Source organism: Kogia breviceps, chromosome 8 (genome assembly GCF_026419965.1).
Source record: "Kogia breviceps isolate mKogBre1 chromosome 8, mKogBre1 haplotype 1, whole genome shotgun sequence".
NCBI lineage: Eukaryota > Metazoa > Chordata > Mammalia > Artiodactyla > Physeteridae > Kogia > Kogia breviceps.
Window position 1 is genome coordinate 1,576,596 of NC_081317.1, and position 24,951 is coordinate 1,601,546.

General features: G+C 61.2%; 2 protein-coding genes across 5 annotated transcripts in view; both read left to right on the plus strand.

The window, feature by feature from the left end:
* The first annotated feature begins 5,002 nt into the window (after window positions 1–5,002).
* The window catches only part of LOC131761497 (collagen alpha-1(I) chain-like), a 41,144-nt gene continuing 21,195 nt past the window's right edge, over window positions 5,003–24,951 (plus strand). The window contains exons 1-11 of the mRNA XM_067040141.1: window positions 5,003–5,059; window positions 5,217–5,384; window positions 5,741–6,244; window positions 6,590–6,692; window positions 8,361–8,464; window positions 10,940–11,179; window positions 13,554–13,670; window positions 14,245–14,339; window positions 14,897–14,994; window positions 15,320–15,392; window positions 17,123–17,219. Coding sequence (XP_066896242.1) covers window positions 5,003–5,059; window positions 5,217–5,384; window positions 5,741–6,244; window positions 6,590–6,692; window positions 8,361–8,464; window positions 10,940–11,179; window positions 13,554–13,670; window positions 14,245–14,339; window positions 14,897–14,994; window positions 15,320–15,392; window positions 17,123–17,219 — 1,656 coding nt within the window. The remainder of the gene's footprint in view (window positions 5,060–5,216; window positions 5,385–5,740; window positions 6,245–6,589; window positions 6,693–8,360; window positions 8,465–10,939; window positions 11,180–13,553; window positions 13,671–14,244; window positions 14,340–14,896; window positions 14,995–15,319; window positions 15,393–17,122; window positions 17,220–24,951) is intronic.
* The window catches only part of NACC2 (NACC family member 2), a 74,990-nt gene continuing 55,877 nt past the window's right edge, over window positions 5,839–24,951 (plus strand). For 2 of the 4 annotated variants that reach the window (XM_067040319.1, XM_059070891.2), the window contains exon 1: window positions 5,840–5,960. The gene's annotated coding sequence lies outside the window, so the exon portion shown is untranslated. Of the gene's footprint in view, window positions 5,961–8,319; window positions 8,435–24,951 lie in introns of all 4 variants that reach the window. The other 2 variants (XM_067040321.1, XM_059070888.2) reach the window with 2 other exon arrangements.

Here is a 24,951-nt window from a genome sequence, read left to right on the forward strand (position 1 = left end):
GGGGGTCAGGATGGCTTCCCCGAGGGCCCAGGTGAATTACCCAGGCCTGAAGGAGTTCACTTGCCAATGCCAGAGAGAGAGGTGTCCCAGGCAGGGGAATTGCAGGTGCAAAGGCCCTGCGGCCGCAGGCACAGAGGGAGCAGCCAGCACAGTCAGGCAGCCTGGGTCCTGCGAAGACAGTGTGTGTGGGTGGGGAGAGGACCAAGGCTGAGGAGTGGCCTGGTGGGACATCATGATCACAGAAGCGACACAAAGTGGGGTCCCGCCAGCCTTTCTCTCTGCTACATCTATCCCCCTCCCCCCCCGCACTTTGTCCTCGGGCATCACCCTAGTCCCCAGCTCCCATGTCTGCAGTACAACCGGGCTTTGTCGTCGGATGCACAGAAGTTTGAGAACCGCCCCCCCCATGGGGTCCAGTTGCCACCCACAGGGGAAGATGGGCTGGCTGGGGGCCTGGAGCCCTGGGAGCCGGCTCCCAGAGTCACTGCAGGACAAGCTTGGTGCCAGTTCTGACGCAGGTGGATGCCCCCCAGTGCAGGCTTTACAGGGGATGACGGGCACCTGGCAGGCAGAGCCAGGTGCCGCTGGGCACTGCAGGGCACGCCGGGCTTCAGAGTAAGCTCAGCGATGACACTGAAAAGTGCCCCCAGGTGCCCGCGGCCCAGCACGACCCCAGAGGGGAGTGGAGGGACACCTGGGGGGTGGAGGGGTGGCCCTTCCCCAGGAATCTCACTGGTTCTCCAGAATAACTGCCAGAAAAATAGCAGCGGCAGTGGAGGGGGTGGCCAAGGGACCAGGGGGGTCTCCGGGCAGCCAGGGGTGCTTATCTCCAGGAGGCCAGGCTGCCAGGCGCTTTGTCGGAGGATCTGCGCGGCGGGGCGGGGGGGGGGGGCCCTTCAGACTCGCCAGCCCCAGCCAACACCTCCCCAGCGCCCTGCCCCTCGTGCTGGAATCTGCACACAACGTGCCCCTGCGGGCAAATGGGATCTCCAGGCTCCGCCAGGAACAAAAGCAGAGAAGGTTTCCTCGGGAGGGCAGCTGGGGCCTTCCTCGGAGAGGTGCCCAGCCTGACCGGCCTGTGCTGGGCTTTGGCTGGCGGGCAGCCTGGGCCCTGGGTGGCTGGGGAGGTCCGTGCCCGCCGTTCTGGGCTGTCACTGCCCCGAGAGGCTGTGATGGTGAGAGCAGCCGTGCTCCCCTCCAAGCCTGGGTGGTCGCCACCTCGGGGTCCTGGCAGACTTCCTGGGTGCTCCTCAGGTAGGCCGAAGGATTGGTATTAAAAGAGGGCGTGGCCTCGATGGACCCCGAGCCGGGGACGGGGTGGGCAGAAACCCAGCTGAACTGGAGGGCCTGACTTCTGCGGGCCTCGGGGAGGGCGGGGGCCCTGCTCAAAGCCCAACTGCGAGTGGATGGCCTGGTTGGCACGGAGCAGTGCCCTAACAAAGAGGCGGTTTGTGGGCTGCTGGCATGCGGCCGCTCATGGGGTGGCCAGGGCCCCTCTCGGAGCCGGAAAGGGAGCCTCACCGCTTTCCTGACAGTCGCCTGGTCTGGGGTGGGGGTCTTCGCTGACTGTGCCTCTGCTGGGAGCACAGATGCTCCGATGTTTGCAGGAAAACCCTCCACAGGACCCTCCGAACGAGGGCCCGGGAAGCCCCGACCTGGGGGCAGCTTCCGAGGAGGGACTGGACCTGAAGTCAGGTATCCCCTCTGCCCCAGACCTAGAGGCTTCCCCTGAGAACGTAAGCGCGGGCCATGCCACCCCAGGCTTTTCCATGTCCTACTGGCAAAGGTCAAGCCAGGAGACAGACAAGCTCCCTTCGCTCTCTGGGCTGCCCGGGCCAAGGGGCTGTCTCAGCCGCTGGCTCTCACGCAGGGCAGCCGACAGGACCCCCGTGGGGAAGCGCTGCTTCCTCTCTCTGCCGGCTTCGACGCTGGAGTCTGTTCTCAGCCCCGCGGTCCTGGCCAAGGGTCTGACCCTGGGGTTCCCCGCCTGCTCCTTCCCTTCCACCTGACCGGGCACCGTGGACACTCTGAGGACGGGAAAGTGGCACCAAGGACTCAGGCAGGTGGGTGGGGGGTCCCGGCCCCTCGTCAGTGAGCACACAGCACCCCTCAGGCTCTCACACTCTGCAGATGTCTGTGGGCCTCTTGTCTGTGCGTGGTACCCCCAGGGCCAGGGCAGTGGACGAGATGGGGAGCCTGTGTCCGAGGGGGAGATGGGGGCTGTGAACGTCAGCGTGGATTAGTACCAGGGTTGGGTCAGGGAGGGCTGACTGGCAATGGCCCAACTGGCTCTTTCATATGGGAGGGTCAGGAAGGGAAGTCTGGTCTCCGTCCAGGGACATCTGGGCAGAGACCCAAAAGAAGTGATAGGGTAAAAGCCTCAAAGACATTGGGGGAAGAAGGTATAGGCAATGGGAACAGCAAGTGCAAAGGCCCTGGGGCAGAAGGGTGCCAGCACGTGGAGGACCCGTGCAGGAGCCAGTGGGGCTAGAGCTGGAGAGCGACCAAGCGGGGGTGAGCGTAGGATGGGGAGCCAGGTCCCGGCCACTGTAAGGACTCGGGCTCGCGTCCCGAGCGAGAAGTGAGATGGGGGCCACTGAGGGACCTGAGCAGGGGAAGGTCGTGATCTGACACGTTTAGAAGCATCTCTGTGCTGCCATGCAGTGACAGAGCCAGGCAGGGGCAAGAGAGGGTAGACGGGGAGGACAGTTGTGAGGCTGCTGCAGTGACCTGAGCACGGTGTGTGTGTGTGTGTGTGTGTGTGTGTGTGTGTGTGTGTGTGTGTGTGTGTGTGTGTGTTAGGACCGGGGTGTGAGAAAAGTGAGAAGGAGAATCCAAGGGTGGCCTGAGCTGCTGAAGGACGGAGCTCCAGAAGGAAAAGCTGTCATTTGCTGAGGTGGAGGGTGTGTTGGGGGGAGCAGTTTGGGGGCACAGTCAGGGTCCGTTCAGCCGTGCCACATTGAGACATCTATGAGCCACCCAAGTGGACAGGTCGGGGAAGCGCCTGGCTAAGTGGGACTTGGGCTTGGTGTGTCTGGTGGGTCTCAATGCGTCTTCGAGATGAGCATTGGGTGGAGGAAGCACGCGTCTTCCCGGAACTGGTGAGGCCGGCTGGGGCAGGCCCGCCCATCCGCGTTCGATTTCAGGGGTCCCTGCGTCCCTGAAGACCACAGCCCCCAGGATGGGAGCCCCGTGCTACGTGGAGCCCAGGACGAGAGGAGAGTGGTCAGAGTGGGTGCGTGGCGCACTGGTCTCAGCTGACTGGGAAGGCGTCCCTTCAGGTCCCTCCTCCACGGGAGCCCGGCTCCATCCAGCCGCTGCTCCAACAGGCCTCCGCTGAGCGCTCAGCCACCTGCAGGACTGCCGAAGCAGCACCTGGCCGGCTCCCAAACGCTTCCACTGTCCGGGGAAGGACAGACGGGTGACCGGGCCTTGCTCGCAAGTGCACCCAGAGCCCCCGCCCCTGTGACCCTGCTCATCAGTTTGTCTGCAAATTTACCTCTTGTGACTACCCTCTTTCCCCAGCCTGACGCTCGCTCTCTGGATAAAAGGGGGAAAATCAAGCTACAGGCCGTGAAAGCTCAGGACCAGAGGCCGGGCCGGTCCTCCCCGAGCCGAGAAAACCCTCACTGGCATCTCAGGGTGGTTGCGGTGCTAATCAGATCCCTCGGGAGGGGACTGGGGCCGCTGCCAGGCCTGTATATCAGCCAGCGCAGGCTGATCGTTTATAACGTCTAAGCGTCCTAACGACCAACAGGTGGAGGCATGGGGCTTCGCAGGGCCGCGCCCCACCCCGCCTGCCGGGGGACCCGGAGTGAGGGACCCCCAACCCAGCTGCACTTTCTTCCTAAGCTGCATTTTTCTCATAAGTAAAACAAGAACAGAGAACCAACTTTATAGAACTGTTGTGAAAATTAAGTCAGAAAACACGCAGAACACGTAGCACAGGCCTGGATTTTAGTAGGTATTCAGCGGCGGCGTTGAAAAGGTGCAAGTGTGGTTTACACGCACACACATGCACACTGAAACTGCACCGAAGCCCCTTATCCTTGGGGACGGGTTTCTGGTTATCTGTTGTCTTCTAAAAACTTATCAACGCTTTCCAAGTGTCCCTCATTAAAGAAGAAAGAAGCTCTTTAAGTTAGAAAATACAAGTGAGGCGAGTAGGTTCCCACCGGGAGTGAGGACGACAGCCAGCACCCCGGCCCATCTTCGCCTCTAGGCCCCATCCACACGGTGACCCCAGCCCTGGGCAAGGGAGGACCTTGGCGCCCAGTGGAGGGCTTCTTGAGTCCTGACCCCTTGCCTGGAAGCAGCTAGACGTTCTGCTCACAGGTGTTGTTTGCAGAAGCCCCGGTTCCCCGGGGCCCCGAGATCCTAAATAACACTTAGTAGCTAGCTGCAATCCTGTGGCTGCTGAGCTGCCCTAGGCCAAGGCATGGCCTCCCTCCCGGCCCAGGGCCTCAGCTGGTCCCCAAGCTGAGCAGGTGGCAGTTACCTGTCACTCTCTCCGTGCACCTCTTGGGCTGGGACCACACGCCAATCCATGTGACTGTGCCAGCAACCGGCAGGGGCCTCTCAGGACAGTCAGACTGCCCTGCAGGCTGGGGCATGCGCTGGGCGGGGGGTGGGTGGGAACTGGGACAAGCTTAGATCTAAGTGGGGTTCTGGGGGTGTGCCCAGAGAGTCTTCGAGGGTTCATACCCATCGCCCAGAGGGCAAGGCAGGAGTGAGCTGGTGGGGGGAAGCTTTCTGTGCAGATCCTCAAGTTGGGGGTCAGGGGTCAGTCCACGACCAAGGTCAAGGACCTACCATGAGACTGGGGACAGAAGTACTCAGACCAGCCTTCTGACCACTGTCCTAGGAGTGACCTTGGTCAACTGTCCTGCAGAGCTTTAGCCCCAGCCTCTGACCCCAAAGGGGCCCAGAATGTGCTCAGCGGGGGTGGAAGTGGGGGTGGGCATCTTGCTCTTCACATCAACCCCGTCCTCCTGGTGACGCTATGCTCAGGACCACTGTCCTGGTGCCACCCCCATTTTCCTGCCAGGACCCTGTAGGGGTGAGGGAGCCAGGAGGTCTCTAGTCTTGGAGGATCATTGCAGCCTGTCCTGACCCCAGGCCTCAGGTTAGGGTGGGGCGACTTCTGTGGGTCCTTTCCGGTTTGTGGCTGCTTTTATTTCTGCGCACTTGTTTTAAAACCTCACCTCTGTCCACAGGAGGGTGACCTCGAGCAAACCTGGAGCCACGGGGGGCGGGGGGGCGGGGGGGTGGGAGTCACTAACGGCCAGTGCGCCCAGATCACGCCGGGCCTGAAAGCAGACCCCCGCCGCGTCTACGTAGCTCGCAGTTACCGGGATCCGCGCAGGAGGCGCCGGCGACGCGCGGTTCGTCCAAGGGCGCTCCCACGTCCCCGCTTTCCGGCCTCCGGAGCGTCGGTGCAGCCGAGGCCGCGCACCCGCTCCTGCCGGCGGCCCCCCTTGGCCCAGCATCCCGGAGGCCGCCCCGTGCAAGCGAGGCCGCCGCGGGGAGGGGGCGCCCCAGGACCAGGGGCTCCACACCTCGAGAGGGTGTGGGTCGGCGCCCCTGCCCTTCCTGCGTCCGGCCCCGGCTCAGTGCCCAGCGCAGAGTCGCACGCCAGGAGTTTGCGGAGGGGGCGCACGGAGGGGGCGCTGAGCGACCGCCCCCCGCCCCCGCCCCGGACCCCAGGCCCGGGGATTCCCCCCGCCCCTGCCCCTCCCAGGGCGCCCACCTGGCGGCGGGGCGGCGCGCCCCAGGGCGGCGAGTGCGCGCGCGCGGCCGGCGCGCTGTCCCTTTAAACGGCCCGCGGCGCCTCCCCCGCGCGCCCCGCCCGCCGCGGTGCGGCCCGGTGCTGGGCGCGGCCGGAGAAAGTCCATGTGAGCCGGAGCGCCGGGCCGCCGGAGCACTTCCTGCTGCAGGCCGGACCGGGCCGGCGCCCGCAGGTACCCCAACTTCGCGCCGCCCACGGGTCCCACCGCCGCACTTCCCGCGAACTCCGCGGCGCGCCCGCCCTCGCCTGCCGCAGTGCCCAAGTTCGCGCCGCGCGCCGCCCGCGGAGCTGGCCGGCGGCGCCCGGGCCTGGGGAGGCGCTCGCCCGGGCCGGGCCGCGCCCCGCCCCGCCGAGCGGGCACCCGGGCTCCGAGCGTCTCCTCTCCTGCCGGGTTTCTCGGGGCGCTCGGGACACTCGGTCTCCCCCGACCGGACGGACGGAGCCCAGCCCTCTGGGGTGGGGAACCCGCGCGGGCTCGGCCTGGGGACACGGCCCCGGGGACACGCCCCTCCCTCCCGGGCCGTCCGAGGGAGGGACCTGTTGGGCACCCAGCCGTGTGTCCCCTGGCTGTCTGTTCTCGCTGAGCCTGTCCTGTGTGGTGGGGGGCTGGGCGGGGGGAGAGCGCCCTGCGCGGGCAGGCCATCTGGTAGAGCTGGTCTTCTGAGCGCCCCGCGCGCACACCCCTGTGAGCCGTCTGCTCTGGTCCGCGTCTCTCTCCAGGTCTCCCCTTCCCACCCCACCCCCACCTTCCCCTCCGCTTCCCTCTTGAGCTCCAGACCCCTCTCCCCTCGCTCCCCCCAGTTTGCCCTGATGACAAAGGACGCGGTTCTCCTGGTCTCGGCACAGGTGCTTCTCAGCGTTTCGTGCGGGGTGTCGTCTAAGCCCCCCACAGACCCCAGGAGAGGTATCTTCAAGTGTTGGCTCCATTTTAGAGATGAGGAAACAAGCAGTTAGATGAAGGATTAAGCAGCGGGCACTGCCGTCCACCTTCCAACAAACCCCCTTCCCCTTCTCCCTGTGGCCCTCTGTGGTGTCCACCCCTCCCAGGAGGCCGTTGGCATTCTCCCGTGGGACAAGCCACCGTTTGTTGGTACCTTGGCTGGAGCCTGAGTGAAGGAGATGGGAGGGGGCGAGACCCAGGGTGTTTGGCCCCCTGCTGTTTCGGTGAGCTGGCTGGAAGGGGCACAGCAGTAGAGCAGGATATCACTCGTCCCCTCTAAGTGGCAGAGATCGGTTCTCGGTGGTCACAGCCGGGCGGGGTGGGTGCCGGACGTGGTGTCTGAAACCGCGCTGACTCGGAGCTGGCTTCCTTTGGCCTCTGCTCTGCAGTCGTTTCGAGCCTCCTGCAGAATCTTGGACCAGGAGAAAAAGCTTGTGCATTTTCTGACACGGGGACACCAGGCCACCCTGGCTGCCCGGAGTGCTTCTGGGTTCTTTGTCTTGGATGTGCTGGGACACTCAGAGAGGCTGTCTTTGGGAGGTGGGCTCGTGGGTGACTTTTAACAGAACCCTTAAAGCCTCTCTCTGTTTTCCAACTAAAACGTGAGATGCATTATTCATATAAGAGAGACGGTGGTGATGGCAAGTGCTGAGCTGGCATTTACAGCCTAGGTTCCTCCGGCACCTCTGCCTCTAGGGCTTAGCGTGCTTGACTTGCAGACTGGGCCTGGGTGGGCCTGGGCCCCCTCCTGGGACAGAAAGTAAGAAATGTGGCTTTGACCCTTTCAAGGATGTTCCCAGGGCTCCACCCCACGCCCCTTCCTCTGAGGTCTGTGCTCCCAGGAACGCAGAGCCAGGTATGGGCTGCACCGGACACGGACTCCCTCCGGGCCCTGGGCCTTCCGGTGCATCTATGACACTCGCCATCAGTAGGGCTGGGAGTTTTAGGCACCTGAGGCCTCGTCCCCCGCACCCCGGGGAAGCAGGAAGCAAGTCTTGTCCCTGCAGCCGATGCCCAACCTGCCCCCTTCCAGGTTACCCTGTCCCGTCTTGCCCGGCTCTCTCCTCTGGCCTGTGTCTCCCTGGGTTCCTGGGGGGTGGGGGGTGAGATGAGCTGCCCTGGCTGGGGGCAGGGTGGGGCACGTCTGTTGAGCCGTTCGAGCGGGAACTGTGGCCCAGATCACGGCCCTTCCGCTCCTGATTCTCCAGCGTGTTTCTCCCAAGAGCCCGCAGACCCTGGGGAGCTTGACCCGGGCCGGGTTCTTGTGACAAGACAAGCTGCCTTCCAGGATCTATCGTGTCCGCTGGCCTGGGCCTGGCTCCTTCCCGTGGCCGCTGTCCCCGAGGGGTGTCCCGGCCCAAGGAACCTGGCCTTCAGGCCCGGTCTTTGGAAGGGGGGCAGTGTCTTCGGTACAGTTGGAGGGGTGTCTCCCTTCACAGGGACAGGGGCCGCCGGTCCCTGGCTGGACCCAGAGCCGTTCCGGGCTGTGGGCAGCCCCACTTCGGGACCTTGTAAAGTCTGGTTGGGTCTGTGGTCCAACGGGGGGCTGGTGAGGGGCTTCAGGGCCTCTCACTGCCTGCCTGGTCTGCAGAGAGCTCTGCCCGGCCCGTCCACGTTCCGGACCCTGCCCAGGCCTCTCCGAATGCCTCATCTGCATCCAGCGCATCCAGCACGCTTTCCCAGGCACCCCCTTGGTCCTCCCCGAGGTGAGCAGTCTGGCCCTCGGGTACTTCCAGGTGGGGCCGGAATTTAGGATCAGAGACAGCATCTTCATTGGTGTCCTCAGCCCAATTCAGAGATAAGAGTGACCCCCACACACCGTGGCCCTGGGCAAAGCCTGTGTGTCCGCCCCTGCCCTCCACACCCACGTTCCCTCTCTTTCCTTGTGTTCTGAGCCACCGAGGTTGTGCCTGGGAGGCTACATCGTGCCCGCCCCACCCCACCCCCCTGCCCCGCCATCCTGGGCTCCAGGGACCCAGGCCGCTGGCGGGGGGTGGGGGGAGTGCGGGGGGGGTGCGGCGGAAGCAGTCCCCTTAGCGAGGCTGGAGGCGCCACTGCCACCCACCCTGCCTCCGGAGCAGCCAGGGATCCTAGCGACCTCTGTTTCTCTTTTAGCATATCCTTGCTCTCACCAGGCCTGGCTCTCGATGAGATCATTTGCAAAGTATGCTTCCCCGCTGGCCCGGGCTCCCTCATTGTGTCACCTGCAGCTGCTTGCTCCCTGGGAGCTGGCCTTCCTCTGCCCTGGCCTCTGGCCTTTGTCATTTAAAGTTCAGGTTTTGGAAGAAGGCGCCCCGTGGGTGAGGGTCCCAGCAGGTGGGGCAGGCACGGGGTGTTTGGGACGTGAACGTGAGAGCCACGCTCCCTGGCGGCCGCCTTTGCGGTTGGCACCCTCAGAGCGGGGCAGCCCCCACGGGGACACGGACCGTGGGGGACACTCGCCCCTGCCCGGGCCTGGGAGCGGGTCTGAGCAGGAGGAAAGGAGCTGGAATCTGATGCCACGCTGGGCTCTCTGGGGCCTGCCCCGCCCCCAGCCTCCTCTGGCCGGACCCGAGTCCAGGCAAGGAGGCACTTAGGAGCAGGACCTCTGAGGTCTCTCTCAGGTCACATCCAGCTCAAGGCTTTGTGACCTTGGGTGGGGAACTTACCCCCTCTGAGCCCCACCCTGGCCTGGGTGTTGTGATGCTACTGCTGTGAGGTCGAAGGTGAGCAGGCCCGGCCTGGGGGCCCTGTGGGGGTGCCCCCCTCCCGGGAAGTGCACCAGAGCCAGTGAGGGGTTCATGCCCCTTTAAGGGGAGGCTGCTTCTCAGTCTCCAGGGCACATGGAGGCATACTTTTCTCTGAGGTGTTGGTCTCTGGTCCCACGGAAAGGAGAGGCTGGCTCTGGGTCTCTCTGAAGGAATCTTCCCCCTCCCCCTTGGCCCTGGGCCCTGGCATCCAGGAGGGCACATGGCCATGGATGGGCCGGGAGCTCCTGGGCCCCGCCCCGTGTCTGCCCGTGTGCCTGGGAAGAAGCAGGGCCGGGGGCGGGGACCGCAGGGGCCTGAAAGTGCCCATATATAGTCACTGGGGCGAGCAGTGAGCCCGGCCGGCCGTGGGGCTGTGTCCCAGGCCCAGGGCTGGCTGGCCCCCAGGTCCTCGAGGGCGGGCTGGCCATGGGTGAGGGGCGTGCTGAGGGGAGCTGGATTTGGGGCGAAGCATCAGATATAGCAGCAGGCACAGGTTTGGGGCTCCAGGAGTGTTTGTTGATTGAAAATAAAAATCTCCTGGGTACTTGGTAGTCTGGGCCAAGTGTGTTTCTTGAGACACCATTTCTGAAAGTTGGAGGCTGTAACACGTGGCTTGCCCTGTAGGCCAGAGCCACCGGGGGCCCCTCACTGTGGGCTGGGGGCGGGATGCCTGCTCGTCTGGACCCACAGCCCTTGCCCCACAAAATGCCCCCTTCATTATGGTGACACCCCTAGATGTCCCCTCCCATCCCCACAGATGGCTGGCGTTTTCCGGAAGAGGGCCTCCCTCCCTCTGTTCCTGGACGCTGCCTGGAGTCCAGCTAGTGGGGAAGGGGTAGTGGGGAAGGGGCAGGGCCTGCCCGCGCTGCCGGTGGCCTTTGCAGGAAGTCTGCTGCGTGTGCCCCCCGGGTCGTTGGGGGGGGACGGAGTGGGGGGGGCCTCCCCACCCTAGCCCTGGGCATCTGCCTGTCTTTCTAACTCGCCCGTCCCAGTCTCTGCACCAAGAAAGGAGAAGCAGCCGCCTCTGCTGCATTCCGACTTTTGTGCTGTTAAAAATCACAGTGTTAACGGAGGTTGTCGTTGCATTGCTAAGCGCCTTTGTTAAATTTTGTATATTGATACTTTTTGTTGTTGTCAGCAGTTTTTTTTTTTTTTTTTGGCCATATAAAGCTATTAGGGTGAGAGAAGATTAAAAAGATACATTACAATTAAAATGTTAATGAAATCTGCATCATACAACTTTGGAAACCCTTTAGGCGTTAATCTTGCCTGTGTCACGTCCATTAACTTTGGTTATTCTTATTCCACACTGACCCCTGCTGAGAGATTTGTGCTATAATTGGATTTTTTTTTTTTAATAAAAAAGAAAAGAAAGCTTTTAAGAAAATAGAGATTGAGTGGTGGCCCCCCGCTCCTGCATGAAGAGAAAAGGAGGGAAGGGGCTCCCCTTGGGGGCGGCTGTGGGCCCCCTGCCTCCTCCAGGCCCTGGCCTCGGTCCTCTCTGCATCCCTGTGGGTGACCGGCCGCTCCGTCCACGCAGGCCCTGCCCCTGCTGCCCCCATCAGGGGGACCGAGTGTGGCCGTGTGCTCAGACCTGTGTCCACGCCAGGACCGGCTCACACGTGGCGGGAGGGTGTGCCGTGGCCGCAGTCGGGCTGTGGGTGTGCAGGGGTCAAGGATGAGCTCGCCTTCCTGGACTGGGTCCCCGAGTCCAGGTGCTGGGTGAGGGGCTGCAACAGGGACGTCCTGGAAGCGCCGATGGTTTTGGTTTTGAGTTTTCAGGATCCTGCGTCCGCCACACGACACGCGCCTGGACGTCTGGTGGCGTGGGCACTGGAGTCTCCAGCAGGAGGCAGGGGCTGGGGGCCGTGGGGATGGGGAGCGCCCCCCTGGCCTACCCCCAGGGGAGCTGGGACCCCCGACGAGAGCGTGCCCTAGGTGCTCCTTTAACTTCTCTGCACGGGCTCACCCTTGACTGTGGCCGGAGCCCGCGGTGGCTCAGATCTGGGCGGTGCCCCTGCTGGGACGCACCCCTGGCCCGGGTGAGGCCCGGGCAGTGTGGGGCGTGGGGCTGGCCCGGGCGGCCCGGGTCTCGCCAGCCCCCGTGCTGCAGCGACAGCCGTGGCTCTGGGAATCTGGTCAGGTGCTTGGCAGGGGGCTGCAACAGATTTCATGTCTGTGTGTTTTTGCAACACCTTTCTATAAAGGGAAACATAATTTAAAATATGATTACTTAGTGTTGTAACAGCCGCCGCAGCGCTCCAGCTATGCCGAGATCATTATCAGAGGCTGATATTAACTTGCAAGGAATATTATGCAAATTGCCCGCTGGCTTCTCCCGGAAACCTTCTGCGGGGATGGGGATGTGCGTGGGGTGTGGGGCACGGGGGTGTCCCTCCGGGGCGACGCCCCTGCATCGCCGGCCCATCAGCCCTCGTGGGTTCCTGGCCGTGTCTCAGGACACTGGGCCAGGTCTGTCCCCTTCCTCCACACCACTTCCTCTCGCCCCTCGTCTGTGTTGGGAGGAGGTGGGGGGGCGGGACACGGGGAGCAGTGGGGCAGGATGGACCCAGTGGAGGCTTCGGGGCAGGGTGAGGGCTGGAGGCTCACGTCCCCCAGGCTCGCCACTGGGCCCTGTGCTGTTTGTCGAGTGGGTGTCGCCACCGTGTCGGGCCCTGGCCGACGCATGGGAAGGCGGTGGTGGGATTGGCGTGTGGCCCTGACCGCCCACTCACACCTGCCCCCTCCTCGAGTCTGAAGGTGACTCCCTCCCTTACCAAGGGTGGTGCATCCGCCCTATTTTGTGAACGCTGCTCTGGGGGTTCCCCGCAGGGTCCCTCAGCTCCAGGAGGGCGGCCATGTTTGTTTGCCGGTGGAGAGGACAGGCTGGAAGGGGCGTGGGCCTTGCGGTCACCCTGGGGTGTAACGGGGGGTGGGGGCGAGATCAGTTTCCTGGGGTTGGGTAACAAATGACCGTAAACCTGGAGGCTTAAAGCAACAGAAATTTACTCTCTCACCGTCGAGGGGCCAGAGGTCCAGAATCAACGTGTGGGCAGGGCTGGTTCCGTCGTCTCGATGCTGTAGGGGAGAATCCTGGCCTCTTCCAGCACCTGGCGGTGCTGGCGATCCTTGACGTTCCTTTGGCCTGTAGACGTATGACTCGCATCTCCAGAGCTTAACTAATTACATCTGCAGAGACCCTGTTGGCAGATAAGGTCACGTTCTTAGGTTCCAGACGGACATGCATTTTGGGGGGACCCTAGTCAACCTGGTGTGGCCAGGTGGGCACAGAAACCCTTTAGTGCCTGGAGGGGAGGGGCAGCCTCAGAAGTAGTGGCGGCCTTGCTGGCCTCCTGGCTCCGCCCTGTGCTTGCCCAGGAGGCATGGACGGTAGCTGCTGCCCCGACGAGCGCCTGGGCCGCGGGCATGGAAGGGCCGGCGCAGGCTGGGAAGTCTGGAAGGACCTTTGGCTCAGGAGCTACGCCGGGGTCGAGGGCGGGAAATGGGGCCACCGACAGAGGAGGAAGTTTCTGAGACAAGAGTGTCTGCGATTACGTAAGTTTGGGGACAGGAGGCAGAATTTGTGTTAATTGTCATAACCCAGTTTAGCGGCCCATCCTTGTCTCGGGAAGCAGCCTGGAAAGGAGAGGGAGGTGGGTCTCAGTGGAGCCCCTGGGGCTGGACCCCAAACTGCAGCGCAGACTGGGGCCACCACGGCCCTCCAAGTCCTTCCTCCCTGTGTCTCTTCCGTCCCGCAGAAGAAAAATAAGGGAGTGAAGTGAGAAGAGATGGCCAAGAAATGGCGGCAAAGAGAAAGTAAGATCAGAGATGCCTTGGGAGGAGGTGGGTGCCCAGAATGGGTCTGGAGGAGGCCACGGCGTCCAGGCGGCGAGGCGGGTCACGCGGGCCACGCGGGCGTGGTGCCTCTAGACCTCGGGGGCCCCACCATTCCCGGACCGTGACCTCAGGCATCTGTGGCGGGCCTGGGAGGGGGCACATTGGCAGGGGGCTCACGGCACGGGCCTCAGTGTCTCTCCTGGAGGAGGAGCAGGGTCCTCGGGTCCCCCTCACTCCTCTTCCCGCCCGGCTCTGCCAGCCCAGCGGCCCCAGCTCGGTCCCGGTCCCAGTGCAGGTGACTGCCTGGCCGGGCGAGGGCCTGAGGGCCCGGGAGGCTGCCGTGCAGTTTTGCGCTGGGCCCTTCTTCACATTCCCAGTAACCTGGGGAAAGTGGGAGGTCCCCCCACCAGGCCTCCTTGGGAGTTGGCCCCCAGCTCTGCTTGGGGGGCTCCTCGGTCCCTCCCCCACCCCACCCCACCCCACCAGCTGCCTGGCGTGGGACTTCTCTCCTGGGAGGACAGGCGACGTGATTTGCTGCTCAAGCTCAGAAGGAGGGTCCCCGCCGCGTTCAGAGACTCGTTTCTGAGGGTTTTCAGGACGTCTGGCCAGGACTTGGGGTGGGCCCCGGGGGGCGGGCGTTCCCCGGGACTAGACACCCCTTGTCCGGGGTGGGGGCACGGTGACGTGGCTTCCTCCAGCCTCCTGGCCCCGCTGTCACTGTCACAGGTCTTGAGTGCGGTGGAGGAGCCCCTACCCTCTGCCCAGCGCTGGCAGCTGGGGACGCTAGTTCTGACGCCTGAGGAAAGGGTTAAAAGATGCACACTATTAAACTTACGGAGAAACTGCGCGTACCGAACGCAGAACTTCTTCCAGACCGTTTGAGGGTAGTGGCCCCTCATTGCCGGGTGACCCACTGAAACAAGGGCTGCCTGCTGCCCGCCTCACCGCAGCTCCAGCCGTCACCGAATGGCCCCGGTGGCTCCCACGCCTGGGCCCTTTACAGCCAGAGGGTCACCGTGGAGGTCCTGTCCCAGGCAGCTGTCAGGTCTGCTTTGAAAATTTTAATTAAAAAAAATTCTAGTTACTTACACGTAAAACCTGCCGTCTTAACCCCTTTCAAGCACACAGTTCAGGGGTATTGAGTTCATTCGCATTGTTGCGCAACCGTCTCCAGGGCTCTTTCATCTCCCCAAACTGACACTTTGTCCCCACTGAACACTCACGCCCTTCCCCGCCGCCAGCCCCGGGCCCGCCGTCCACTTTGTGTCTCCGTGCGTTTGACTCCTCTGGGGCCACACATAGGTGACATCACACAGAATTTGTCCTCTGCGTCTGGCTTCTGGTCAGCATGACGTCTGTGAGGCTCGTCCCTGCTGTGGCCTGTGCCAGGATTTCCTTCCTTTCTAAGGCTGAGTTTAGTCCACTGTGGGGATGGACCCCGTTGGGTTTATCCTTCCCTCGTCCGAGGACACGTGGCTGTTGTGAAGGGCGCTGTGTGAACACGGATGTGCTCGTGTCTGCCCAAGTCTTGCTGTGTCTGTTAAGCTTTTGCAGCCTGCAAGATCTGAGGTCTTTCCTTGGCTCCTGTGACCTTGCCCCCAGAGCCCAGGCCAGTTTTGCAGAATGCCCCCGGTCTGGGCACGTCTCGGACAGCGGTGCTGCGGCCGTGCCACTGTCCTGCCGGCTGGAGGTGGCCCGTGGTAGGTTTTGTCCAGCCACTTAGGGGGATTTGACTGGTGTGTGTGTCCCTGAAGCGACCCCAGCATGGGGGTCACGGCCAGGGCTGTGCGTGGGAGCAGGGCAGGGGTGAGGACCTGTGTGCGGGGAGGAGTTGGGTCTTTGGCCCTGGAACGGGAGGCTCTTGAGTGGTGAGGGGTGTCGGGTCTCATCAGTACCGGCGGGTCCCTTCCTGGCTGTCGGCGGCCACGTCCCTCCGGTGTCCCGCATGGAGAAGCTCTGAGCTGGGCTCTGGGCTGCTGCTGTCACAGCCCCTGGCCCCCGGCCCACTCTTCCTCTGGGCTGTAGGGCTCTGCGAGGATGACGTAGGAGGTGTACCTAAGCCTGGCCCCCTCCTGCCCACGATGAGCCCTGGGGAGAAGTGGGCTCGGGGAGAGGCGGCTTCCCTAGCACCATTTCCCGTGTCTCCTCCATCTCCCCGACCTGGGGCTGCACCGGGCCATCCTGGTACTTGGCAGATGTTGTCTGAGTCTGAGCAGATCTGTCCGAAACCAGCAGGTCCCCGTTGCCTCAGATCCCGGGTCAAGGTCAGCGTCAGCGGGCCGGGGGTTGTGAGTTTCCTAGGACTGCTGAGACACAGCCCCGCCGGCTGGGCCGTCTGAAGCAGCAGAGGTGTACGCTCCCCCGTTCCGAGGCCAGAAGCCCCCCCATTAAGGCATCGCAGGGCCGAGCTCCCTCCCGCCTCTCCCAGCCCCTGGCCACACGGCTGCTCCGGTGTCCAGATTTCCCTCTTCTCGGGACACCAGTCGTTGGCTTCAGGGCCCACCCTAACTAAATCCTCTAAGACCTCATCTTAACTGATTGCTCGCGCAGAGACCTTGGTTTACTTATGGTCACATTCTGAGGTTCCAGGTGGACACGAATTTGGGGAACCCTATTCACCCCAGCAGAGGAGTGAAGGCCAAAGTGTCTACCTGCCCCCTGTTCCCTTTTCTCCATGGCTGCCCCCCCCTCCCCAATCTTGGAAGGAACTGCCGTACTGTCCCCGTGTCTCCTGATCTCAGGTTGGGCCTCCCGCCCTCTGACCTCCTGTCCAGCTCCCCTAGAACGCCCAGCCGGGCTGTTTGGCCTCTGGCTGCGCTCTCTTGGGGATGGCTGGAGTGCCCAGGCCTCCTGTCTGGTGGGACGGCCCCATTTCTGCAGCTGAGAGGGTTGTGAGGCTTCCGGCCCAGTGCCAGAAAGGCGGTTTGCCAGTATGGAGTCCATCGGAAAGAGGGCGTGGCGCGGGGTTTGGTCTGATGCCTTTCATGTCAGCCTGCATGTCTAGCGGAGTAGGGGTTCCTCAGCCTCAAACACACAGGATCAGCCCTCTGGCTCCGAGGTTTGACAGGGCGGAGGCAGTCTGCATGAAGCCCTGGTTAGAAGTGGTCCGAATGTGAGGGTAAAGTTAGCAAGATAAAACCGCTGCTTCTGGCAAACATGTCTGTTTTTCCTTGCGGGGAGAAGGACAGAAGGAAACACCTGGAGGTTGGGAGTGGCCGGTGGGACCAGGGCTCTGCCGCGGCCGGCTGGCCGCTGACGGCTGTTGGGCAGGGCGGGCCGGGACCCCTCCACCTGCCGGCCTGTCTCTCGGGGTGTGGGCAGGGCCCGCCTTCCTCCCACCGGGGGCTCCAGGAGTGGGGTTTCGTGCCAGAAGGGGAGGCACTACCGGGGGGTGGACCTTGCTCTGCAGCACCCGCGAGGCCTCACCTTGGCTCCTTTATGTGTCGCTCGGCGCGACTCCGAGGACCCTGCCCCATGCTTTTTGGGTGAGGGCACCCCACGGGCACCAGGGAGAAGGCAGGTGTAGCCACGGGCACAAGGCTACAAGGTGGAGGCTTGGGGTGACCCCGCTGGCTGCTCCCTTTCATCAGACCCCCACGGCCCTTTGGGAGAAGCCCCTCCGGGGCCCCGCCCCCTGCAGGGAATACCAGGCGGTCCTGGTCTTGCCTGGGTGGTGAGCTGGCCCAGAGCGGCTGTCAGGCCACGCCAGGGCCGAGCGTCTTTGTCCGCTCGTGTCACGGGAGGAAACGAGGGCCCGAGGCGTGAGTCACAGGGCAGAGCCGGGGGTGGTGATAGCTGTGCCCACTCATGGGTCTGTTGGGGTTCCAGGGTGCTGCCCTGGTGGGCTGTGGTCGGGCAAAGACAGCCAGATCTCCCGGGCAGCAGCAGCTACCTGGGCCAGGTGCACCCGGGTGGACGGAGCTGGGTCAGGACGGACTGACCCTGGGTGAGGATGGCTGCACGAGGGACCAGCAGGAAGGGGCAGGGTGTCCTCATCCTGGGTGGGGTGGGGGTGAGGGATCGCCCCTCCCCTGGCTCTTGGGTATTCCTGAAGGTTTCAGTTCTTCCTCAGGGTTTCTTAACTGAGCTTTCGTAATAACTATAACTGCACAGAGCCCCCGAGCGGGCTCGTTGCGAGCCCCGGCAGCTGTGATTACATCGCAGCCCCTGATTTCCAAGAAACCTCGCGAGGGAATTTGTTCTAGCCGCAGCGGACGCGGGTGCCCGGCACCGCCTTCCCGGACGGCTTGTGGCAGGGGGAGCGCTTGCCCGGCCTGGGCGGGAGGAGGGGCTGGTGCTGGCCTGTTGCCCTGGCCTCGGCTGGCCTGGGCGGCCAGGGGAGTGATGCTTGCAGGGCGTTGGTTAGCAAGGTGGGGCCAAGATAGTCCCTTGGGAGCTGGCCGGCCTGTGTCCACCCGGCCGCCCGTCCCTCTGGGTTTCCAGCGGCCTGGGAGCCTGCTGGGTCCCGAGGTGGCCATCCCAGTTCTGAGTTTGATTTGGTCTCTCTTCTAGGGAACTCTTTCCTGTGTCCCTCGTTGGTTCCAGAACATATGAACACGTGGGAGCAGACTGTTTCTTTTCCCCCGAGACCATTGGAGACCCTTGACCCCGGGCTGCAGTGTTTCTAGGTCAGCCTCTTCCAGCACCCCCCTTCATCCCCGTGCCTCCTGGAGGGGCTGCTGGTCCCCAGGCCGTCCCCGCTGCCCCCAGGCAGCTGCAGGAGCCACACACTGGCTCCTGCCCAGGCTCACGTGGAGATGGGGCCTTCCTGGGGCCACGGTCACAGCTGCTTGTGACGGAGAGGGACCGGTGGGACCTCCGGTGCCGGGCGGGGCCCGGAAGTGCTGTCGTCGTGGTGCTGAACAGCACAGGTGTGGTTACTTATCCTTAAAGTCATCTTAACACTAGTGCTGGGAACTGGTCTGTTTCTCTCACTGCCTTCCAGCCCCCTCGCCCCAAAGTGCGCCGTCTGGAAACGTGTGACACCCCCGGTGTGTAGGTTGCTTGGCGGGTCCCGGGGGTGCTGGAGAGTCTGTGCCACCCACAGGCCTCCCGGCTCAGGCGTCTGGCTGGCTCCTCTCCCCGAGCCCTTTCTGCTTTGGGGTATTGGCGGGTACCCCTTCCCGGGTGCCTGGAGAGGAGAGCCCCCACCTGCGCCACCCCCCGAAAAATACGACGAGCAGGGCACCAGTGTCCTTTGTCAGCTGATTCCGTGCAGTCTGGGCCGGGCCACTTCTGCACCGACCGTGACCTTAACAATACTGTCTAAGACCCCACTCGGTGGGCTGACCCGTGGGCTGCCGTAGAGCCCACAGGGCTGGAGACGGAGGTGAGGTGGGCAGGCCTGGGGTCCCGCGGGCCACGGGCCGGGTCCTGCTTCCAGGCTGTGCCTTGCCGTGGTCACGGGCTGAGGAACCAGGGAGCGGGGACCTCCCAGGGGTCCTGGGCAGCCCGGGCTCTGCAGACCCTGCTCCACCTGCCCGGCCCTGGCCGTCGGGCCTCTTGCTGGTAGGGAGCGTCCTCTGCCTGCAAGCCGAGGGGCGGCACCCCTGGCTGATGCCGCCGGGCTCAGCCTCCGAAGCTCAGGCCCCCGCTGCGGCTCGCGTTTGGGGATCGGCGGGTGGGCCTCCCTCTTGGCCCCCTGCCCCCTCGGCCCCCTCATGTTCGGGGTCCCCCTTGCCCGGGACGGGAGGCTCAGACACATACGTGTGACTAATTTTCCGGTTCTGTCCCCTAAATTAATATAGTGTGCACTTTGTTTTAAAAAGCCATGATTGAAGTCAAATTAATGTATTTACCTTCGGTGCTCCCAGGGGAACCGTTAGGGAATCGCAGAGGTGCAGCGGCGGCTGCCACATGCGGTGACAGTGCCGGCTGCTGGCGAGGGTGGCACCCGGCTCTCCAGGCCTCCCGGGCAGGTGGTCCTCACGAGCGCTCACCCCCAGCCTCCCCTGACGCTTGCAGGGGCCCCGGGGCCCTCCTCCCCGGATGAGGCGGAGGAAACCAGGCAGGGGACTGTGGACCTGAGGACCCGTGACCCCACCTAACCCCACCCACCTTGGTGGCTCTGTCCTCTGGGCTTTGCTCAGCCCTTGTGGCCAACACCTAGGGCCTTCGTGCTCCTCTCTCTGGTGTCTGCTTTTGGCCCGGGAGCATTTTGTCCTGAGTCCTGTCTGTGGATGAAGAGGTCTCACGTCCACTCGCAAGATCCAGGCTCCAGTTCTCAGGCCAGTGAGCGAGTTCCTTCCCCACCCAGAGCCTCAGTTTCCCCATCTGTAAAATGGGGTAATGGTGCTTATTCTGAACTTGAATTAAAAGAGGACACAGGACCTGGGAATTTAGGCCATTGAAACCAGCCCTGGGATTATTTAGGGAGCCTCCCCTCCCCCGCCCCACCCCACACACATGTCTGCTCTTCTCAAGGAAACTGGACCCTGAGGTCAAAGGACCTGAGGTTTTCTGGATTCAAGGCTTAGGGGAGTGAGGGTCCTGGGGAGACCCGGGCTGCCCCACCACAGGGTGGGGCACAGGCCTGGGCCTTGGGCCTGTGGACACAGTGTCAGTGGGTAGGCATTGCCCCCTCTGCCCCCGACACTATATTTTTAAAAACTTGTGCGTGGAGTTTTTAATATGCAGCACTGAAAATTTTATGATAAAAAAACTATTAATAGAGTGATCGTATTTATCTGATTTTCTCCTTTAAAAAGCACACCTTTGTGTAACGAGGTACAAACTAATATTTAAATTCATTGTTCAGTTCTCAAACTGCTTCCGCCTACCTTTTATTACCATGTAAGTGGATATCTTAAGCACACTTGGCCGTGTAGCCTACAGAAAAGGGCAAAGATCTCAAGCGCACGGTTTGATGTATTTTTTTTCTTAATTTATTTTTGGCTGCGTCGGGTCTCCGTTGCTGCGCGCGGGCTTTCTCCAGTTGCGGCGAGCGGGGGCTACCTTTCGTTGCGGTGCGCGGGCTTCTCATCGCGGTGTCTTCTGTTGTTGCGGAGCAGGGACTCTAGGTGCACGGGCTTCAGTAGCTGTGGCACGTGGGCTCATTTGTTGTGGCTCGCGGGCTTTAGAGGGCAGGCTCCTCAGTAGTTGTGGCTCACGGGCCCAGCCACTCCGCGGCACGTGGGATCTTTCCGGACCGGGGCTCGAACCCGTGTCCCCTGCATTGGCAGGCAGATTCTCAACCCCTGCGCCACCAGGGAAGCCCCAGTTTGATGTATTTTTATGCAGCCAGCACACCTGTGTGACCAGTGTGAAGGTGAAGGCTCGGCTCCCAGTCCCCCACGCCCTGAATCCTGAACCTCTCGTGGCTGGAAGAGTTTACTGTTCTTGAAGCTCCCGGAGACGCGTGGGCCCGCCTTCTGCTCAGAACTGAGACTTTGAGATGCGTCCCGTGGAACGGATCTGGAGGGGTCCTGGGGGGTGGTGTTGCCGGGGGCTCTTCCACGATTTCAGTGTCTAATCTGTTGTGGGCTGTGGGTTCTTTCCTCTTTGGGGCTGTTATGGACGCCCTCTGCTCGGAAGGTTACAGGTGCAGATGCTGGGTGAACACCTGGAGGAGCGAGGAGGCTGGCCCCCGCCCCTGCAGACCCTGCCCAGGACAGGCGCGTGACCTGCCAGGAGTCTGTCTGTATCCCCGGTGACCGATGCCCTGCCTGCCTTCTGTGGCATTCTTTCTGTAAGCCCCCTCCTCCCTTTCTGAGCCTCCCTTTCCTTGAGTGACTTGTAGCATTCTTTAACTATTCTGACCGCACTGCCTTTGTTTTCTAAGGCATAGCATCCCTGTGGTCTTTTCACTGTGAACAGGTGGACTCTTTGAATTCTTGATTTGAATGAAATACAGTTTACCAACAATTTCCTTTATGATTAGGGCTCTTTGTGTCCTCTTGGGGACCCTTCTACCAGAGGTCACATTTCTCTTTTATTCTTATGCCTTTCACATGTAGTTCTGATGAAGTATAACTTTAAAAAGTTTTTTAAAATTGTGGTAAAGTATCCAGGACATAAAATTTACCATCGGAACCATTTTTAAGCGTATAATAGTTCAGTGTGGCATTAAGTACGTTCATATCGCCGTGCAACCATCGCCACATCCGTCTCCAGAATTTTCCCATCTTCTCAAACTGAAACTCTGTCCCCACAAAACTCGCCCCCCACCCCCGGCTCTTCTCCAGCCCCTGGCCCCACCGTCTCCATGAAGCTGACTTCTCTAGGTCCTCGCGTGGGTGGACTCCTCTGGGGTTTGTCTTCTGGTGATGGGCTTATTTCACTGGACGGGATGTTCTTCAAGGTCATCCACGTGGTACCCCATGTCAGGATTCCCTTCTTTTTAAAGGCTGAGTAATATTTCGTGGTCTGAGCAGGAGAGCTCGATCAAAGAGCGTTTGAGGAACTGCGTGTATTTATAGTCGCTGAAGAAAGAACGTTGCCCTCAGACTGTTGGGTTGGTTACACAATTGCTGAGTGTCCCCCAGGCGAGGGCACCAGCCCCCTTGGGCAGTGCGCTTTGCTTCTGGGCAGAACTCATCATTTGCATCTCTTCTGGGCAGAACTGCCTTAAGAGTTAACAGGTCACAGCATCTGGGACGTAATATCAGATAGCAAGCCAAGCAGAGGTAGCTCCAGTCCCCTGGAGAACGAAATAGTCCTGGTGGCCTCGTTGGCCGGTCCCTCCTGTGACATGGAAAGGGCACAGTCACTCTTTACTATATTTCCCAGTTTCTGATAATCATTCAGCCTCCCTCTGTGATCATAATTTCCAAGTATAGTTTTGAGAAGCGGGTTTTGTGTTCTGATTCATCGCGTGCCGTGGTAAGAGGGCACCCTGTGGAGGGCAGCACCGGAGCTGTCGGGCGCGGGGCAGCTGCTAAAGCTGGTCAGTTTCCCTGCATTTCACAAGGAGGCTTCAGGTCCGTTTGCAAGAAGCTCGCTAACTGCAGAGGTGGGTTTTTGCTCTTACCGATCTCCCCGCCCCCCCAGAGCCTGGGAGCCCACGCGTGTTGCCAGCGGTGGCCCCGGGTTCAGGCCCGGCTGCAGGCTCGGCTTGTCCAGCTCCATCAGGGGATAAAAGAGGCCACATTCCCATGGAACTGCTGCAGATATAGCTACATTGCCATGAAAGGTAAAGGGACTCTGGAAAAGTATTTGTTTCTGAATTCGGAGGCCTTGGGGAGAAGGCACACAGTGTACGGAACGTTTTGTGTAGTTTGCAGAAGTGAATCTACTGCCTGGAGGCCTCGAGCTGCATTGGGGTGGAAGGGGAGGGTTTTCTTCCCCAATATTCCGAGACCGACCCCGCAGTTAGATCTTGCTCCTTGCGGTCAGCAGCCCATCACTTCGCGGACCTCAAGACACCTGGAGACCTGGCCCCCTTCCGTGGCCGGGTAAGAGCCGTCTAAGGGCGAGAGCCCGTGCAGGGCGCCTCCTTGGGAGATGCGCAAGTGGGCAAGTGTGTCCCTCTTTGTGGACAGCCGCCTTCTGGCCTGCAGCTTCTGGGGAGCTGAAGCCGCCTGTGGATGACCAGATGGGATAGGCTCCTTTCACCGGGCAGCGAGCGGTGCCAGCCTGGAGGAGGAGACATCCTGCAGGAGCATCGAGCAGAACCACAGCATGACGGTTTGCTTGCTGTTGCCCGCAGTGAGAGGGTAAATGGACGGTGAGGGTGGAGGCCAGCGTGGAGCTCCTGGAAGGGAGCGTGTGAGGGTTCTGTTCCCATGGACGGCACTGGATGGGCCAAGCTGAGCCCGGGAAGGCTGGCTCTGGATTTTTTTTTTTTTTTTTTTTTGGCGGTACGCGGGCCTCTCACCGCTTCGGCCTCTCCCGTTGCGGAGCACAGGCTCCGGACGCGCAGGCCCAGCGGCCGCGGCTCACGGGCCCAGCCACTCCGCGGCACGTGGGATCTTCCCGGACCGGGGCACGAACCCGCGTCCCCCGCATCGGCAGGCGGACTCTCAACCGCTGCGCCACCAGGGAAGCCCTGGCTCTGGATTTGACGCCTCTTCCTGGGCAGTTCTTCCCGTGGAGTTGAGAATTACAGGACATCAAATCCAGCATTCCCCAATTCATCAGCTGAAAACAGTAGTTTGTGATTGACTCTGGGAAACTCCAGAGTACAGTCAGATGTCAAGTCCGACTTCATTTATTTCAGGGTCTGATCTGGGGAAGATGAAATCGGTATCGTTATCAGAAGAGATGTGGGTATTCGATGAAGTAGAGCACTGAATGGTTTCAGCCTGGCTGTCTATTAATCAAAGGGACAACACGTTAAAAAAAATAATCTTAGAAATCAGTAACACCTTTCTAAGGAACCTTAACTGCTTGGGGAGAGAAGAATGTTAATTTTTAAAAAAGTATCAAGGAAGTGACTAGTGCAAAGTACTGAAAGTTACTCTGGGGCGATCGGACGAGCGGTCAGGGTGGGGGTGAAGCACCCAGGCCTCCTCGCCCCGCGGTGATGCAGACTCCACGCGCCAGCACCGGTCACCACTTTCACACAACACCAGGTTCTTGTTGTACCAGATATACTGCTTGGCAGTAAAGGATCCATAAGCACCTTAAAAAAATTGTCTCATGGGGGCTTCCCTGGTGGCGCAGTGGTTGAGAGTCCGCCTGCCGATGCGGGGGACGCGGGTTCGTGCCCAGGTCCGGGAGGATCCCACGTGCCGCGGAGCGGCTGGGCCCGTGAGCCGTGGCCACTGCGCCTGCGCGTCCGGAGCCTGTGCTCCGCAACGGGAGGGGCCACAACAGTGAGAGGCCCGCAAAAAAAAAAAAAAAAAAAAATTGTCTCATGAATAAGCCCATCAAAACCAAGCAAATGTTGCCCAAATTTTCTTCTTTTCTGACTCGTCACGTCCAGGTATCATAAAGCCGAGGAAATAAAGACTCCCCTCTGTGAACCTCCCACGGTGCGCTCTGTGTCCATCCTAGTTTTTATCTTCCCCGTCCGCTTTCACGCGCTGGGGCAACCAGGCATTTCAGTTCAGGGCAGAACGCCTCTCTTCCCCGTGATGAGGAGACACACCCTCCGGTGTGCTTGGAGGTGAGCCGCGCTGCTGGTAGCCCCATGTTCTTAGTCTTGCCTTTTAACTCCCGTAACTAACTTCTCCCTGATCAAGAGGGCTGCGGGTGATAGGAGGGACATGATGGGGACCTGCTTGTCTTCCGTAAACGTCTTAGCACATCAGGCAAGCCCAGAGCACCCCTGTCAGCATCCCCCCAACACACACACGTGCCTCTCACACCTTGTTAAAGTGGCCGGGAACGTGGACATGGAACCTGATGAGCACGCGTGAGAAGCAGAGTGTGTGTGTTAAAGCTCGGCTTACTGACCAGTGTTTGGATCCCATACTTAAAAATTATCCTTCTATCTAAACATTAGTAGTTAATTAAATTTAATATTAGTATAGGGTGTTACAGTGAATGAGGATTTGGGGAATTTTAGGTTAATATACCACACAGTTGCTTTTTTTTTTAACTTTGTATTTTGAGATAATTGTAGATTCACGTGCTGCTGTGAGTAGTACAGAATGGATGGATAAACAGAAGTGGTCCATCCCTATGATGGAGTACTGTTTGACCATAGAAAGGAGTGAAGTACCCTTGAAATGGGCGAACCTTATAGTGTATGAGTTATATCTTATTACAGCTGG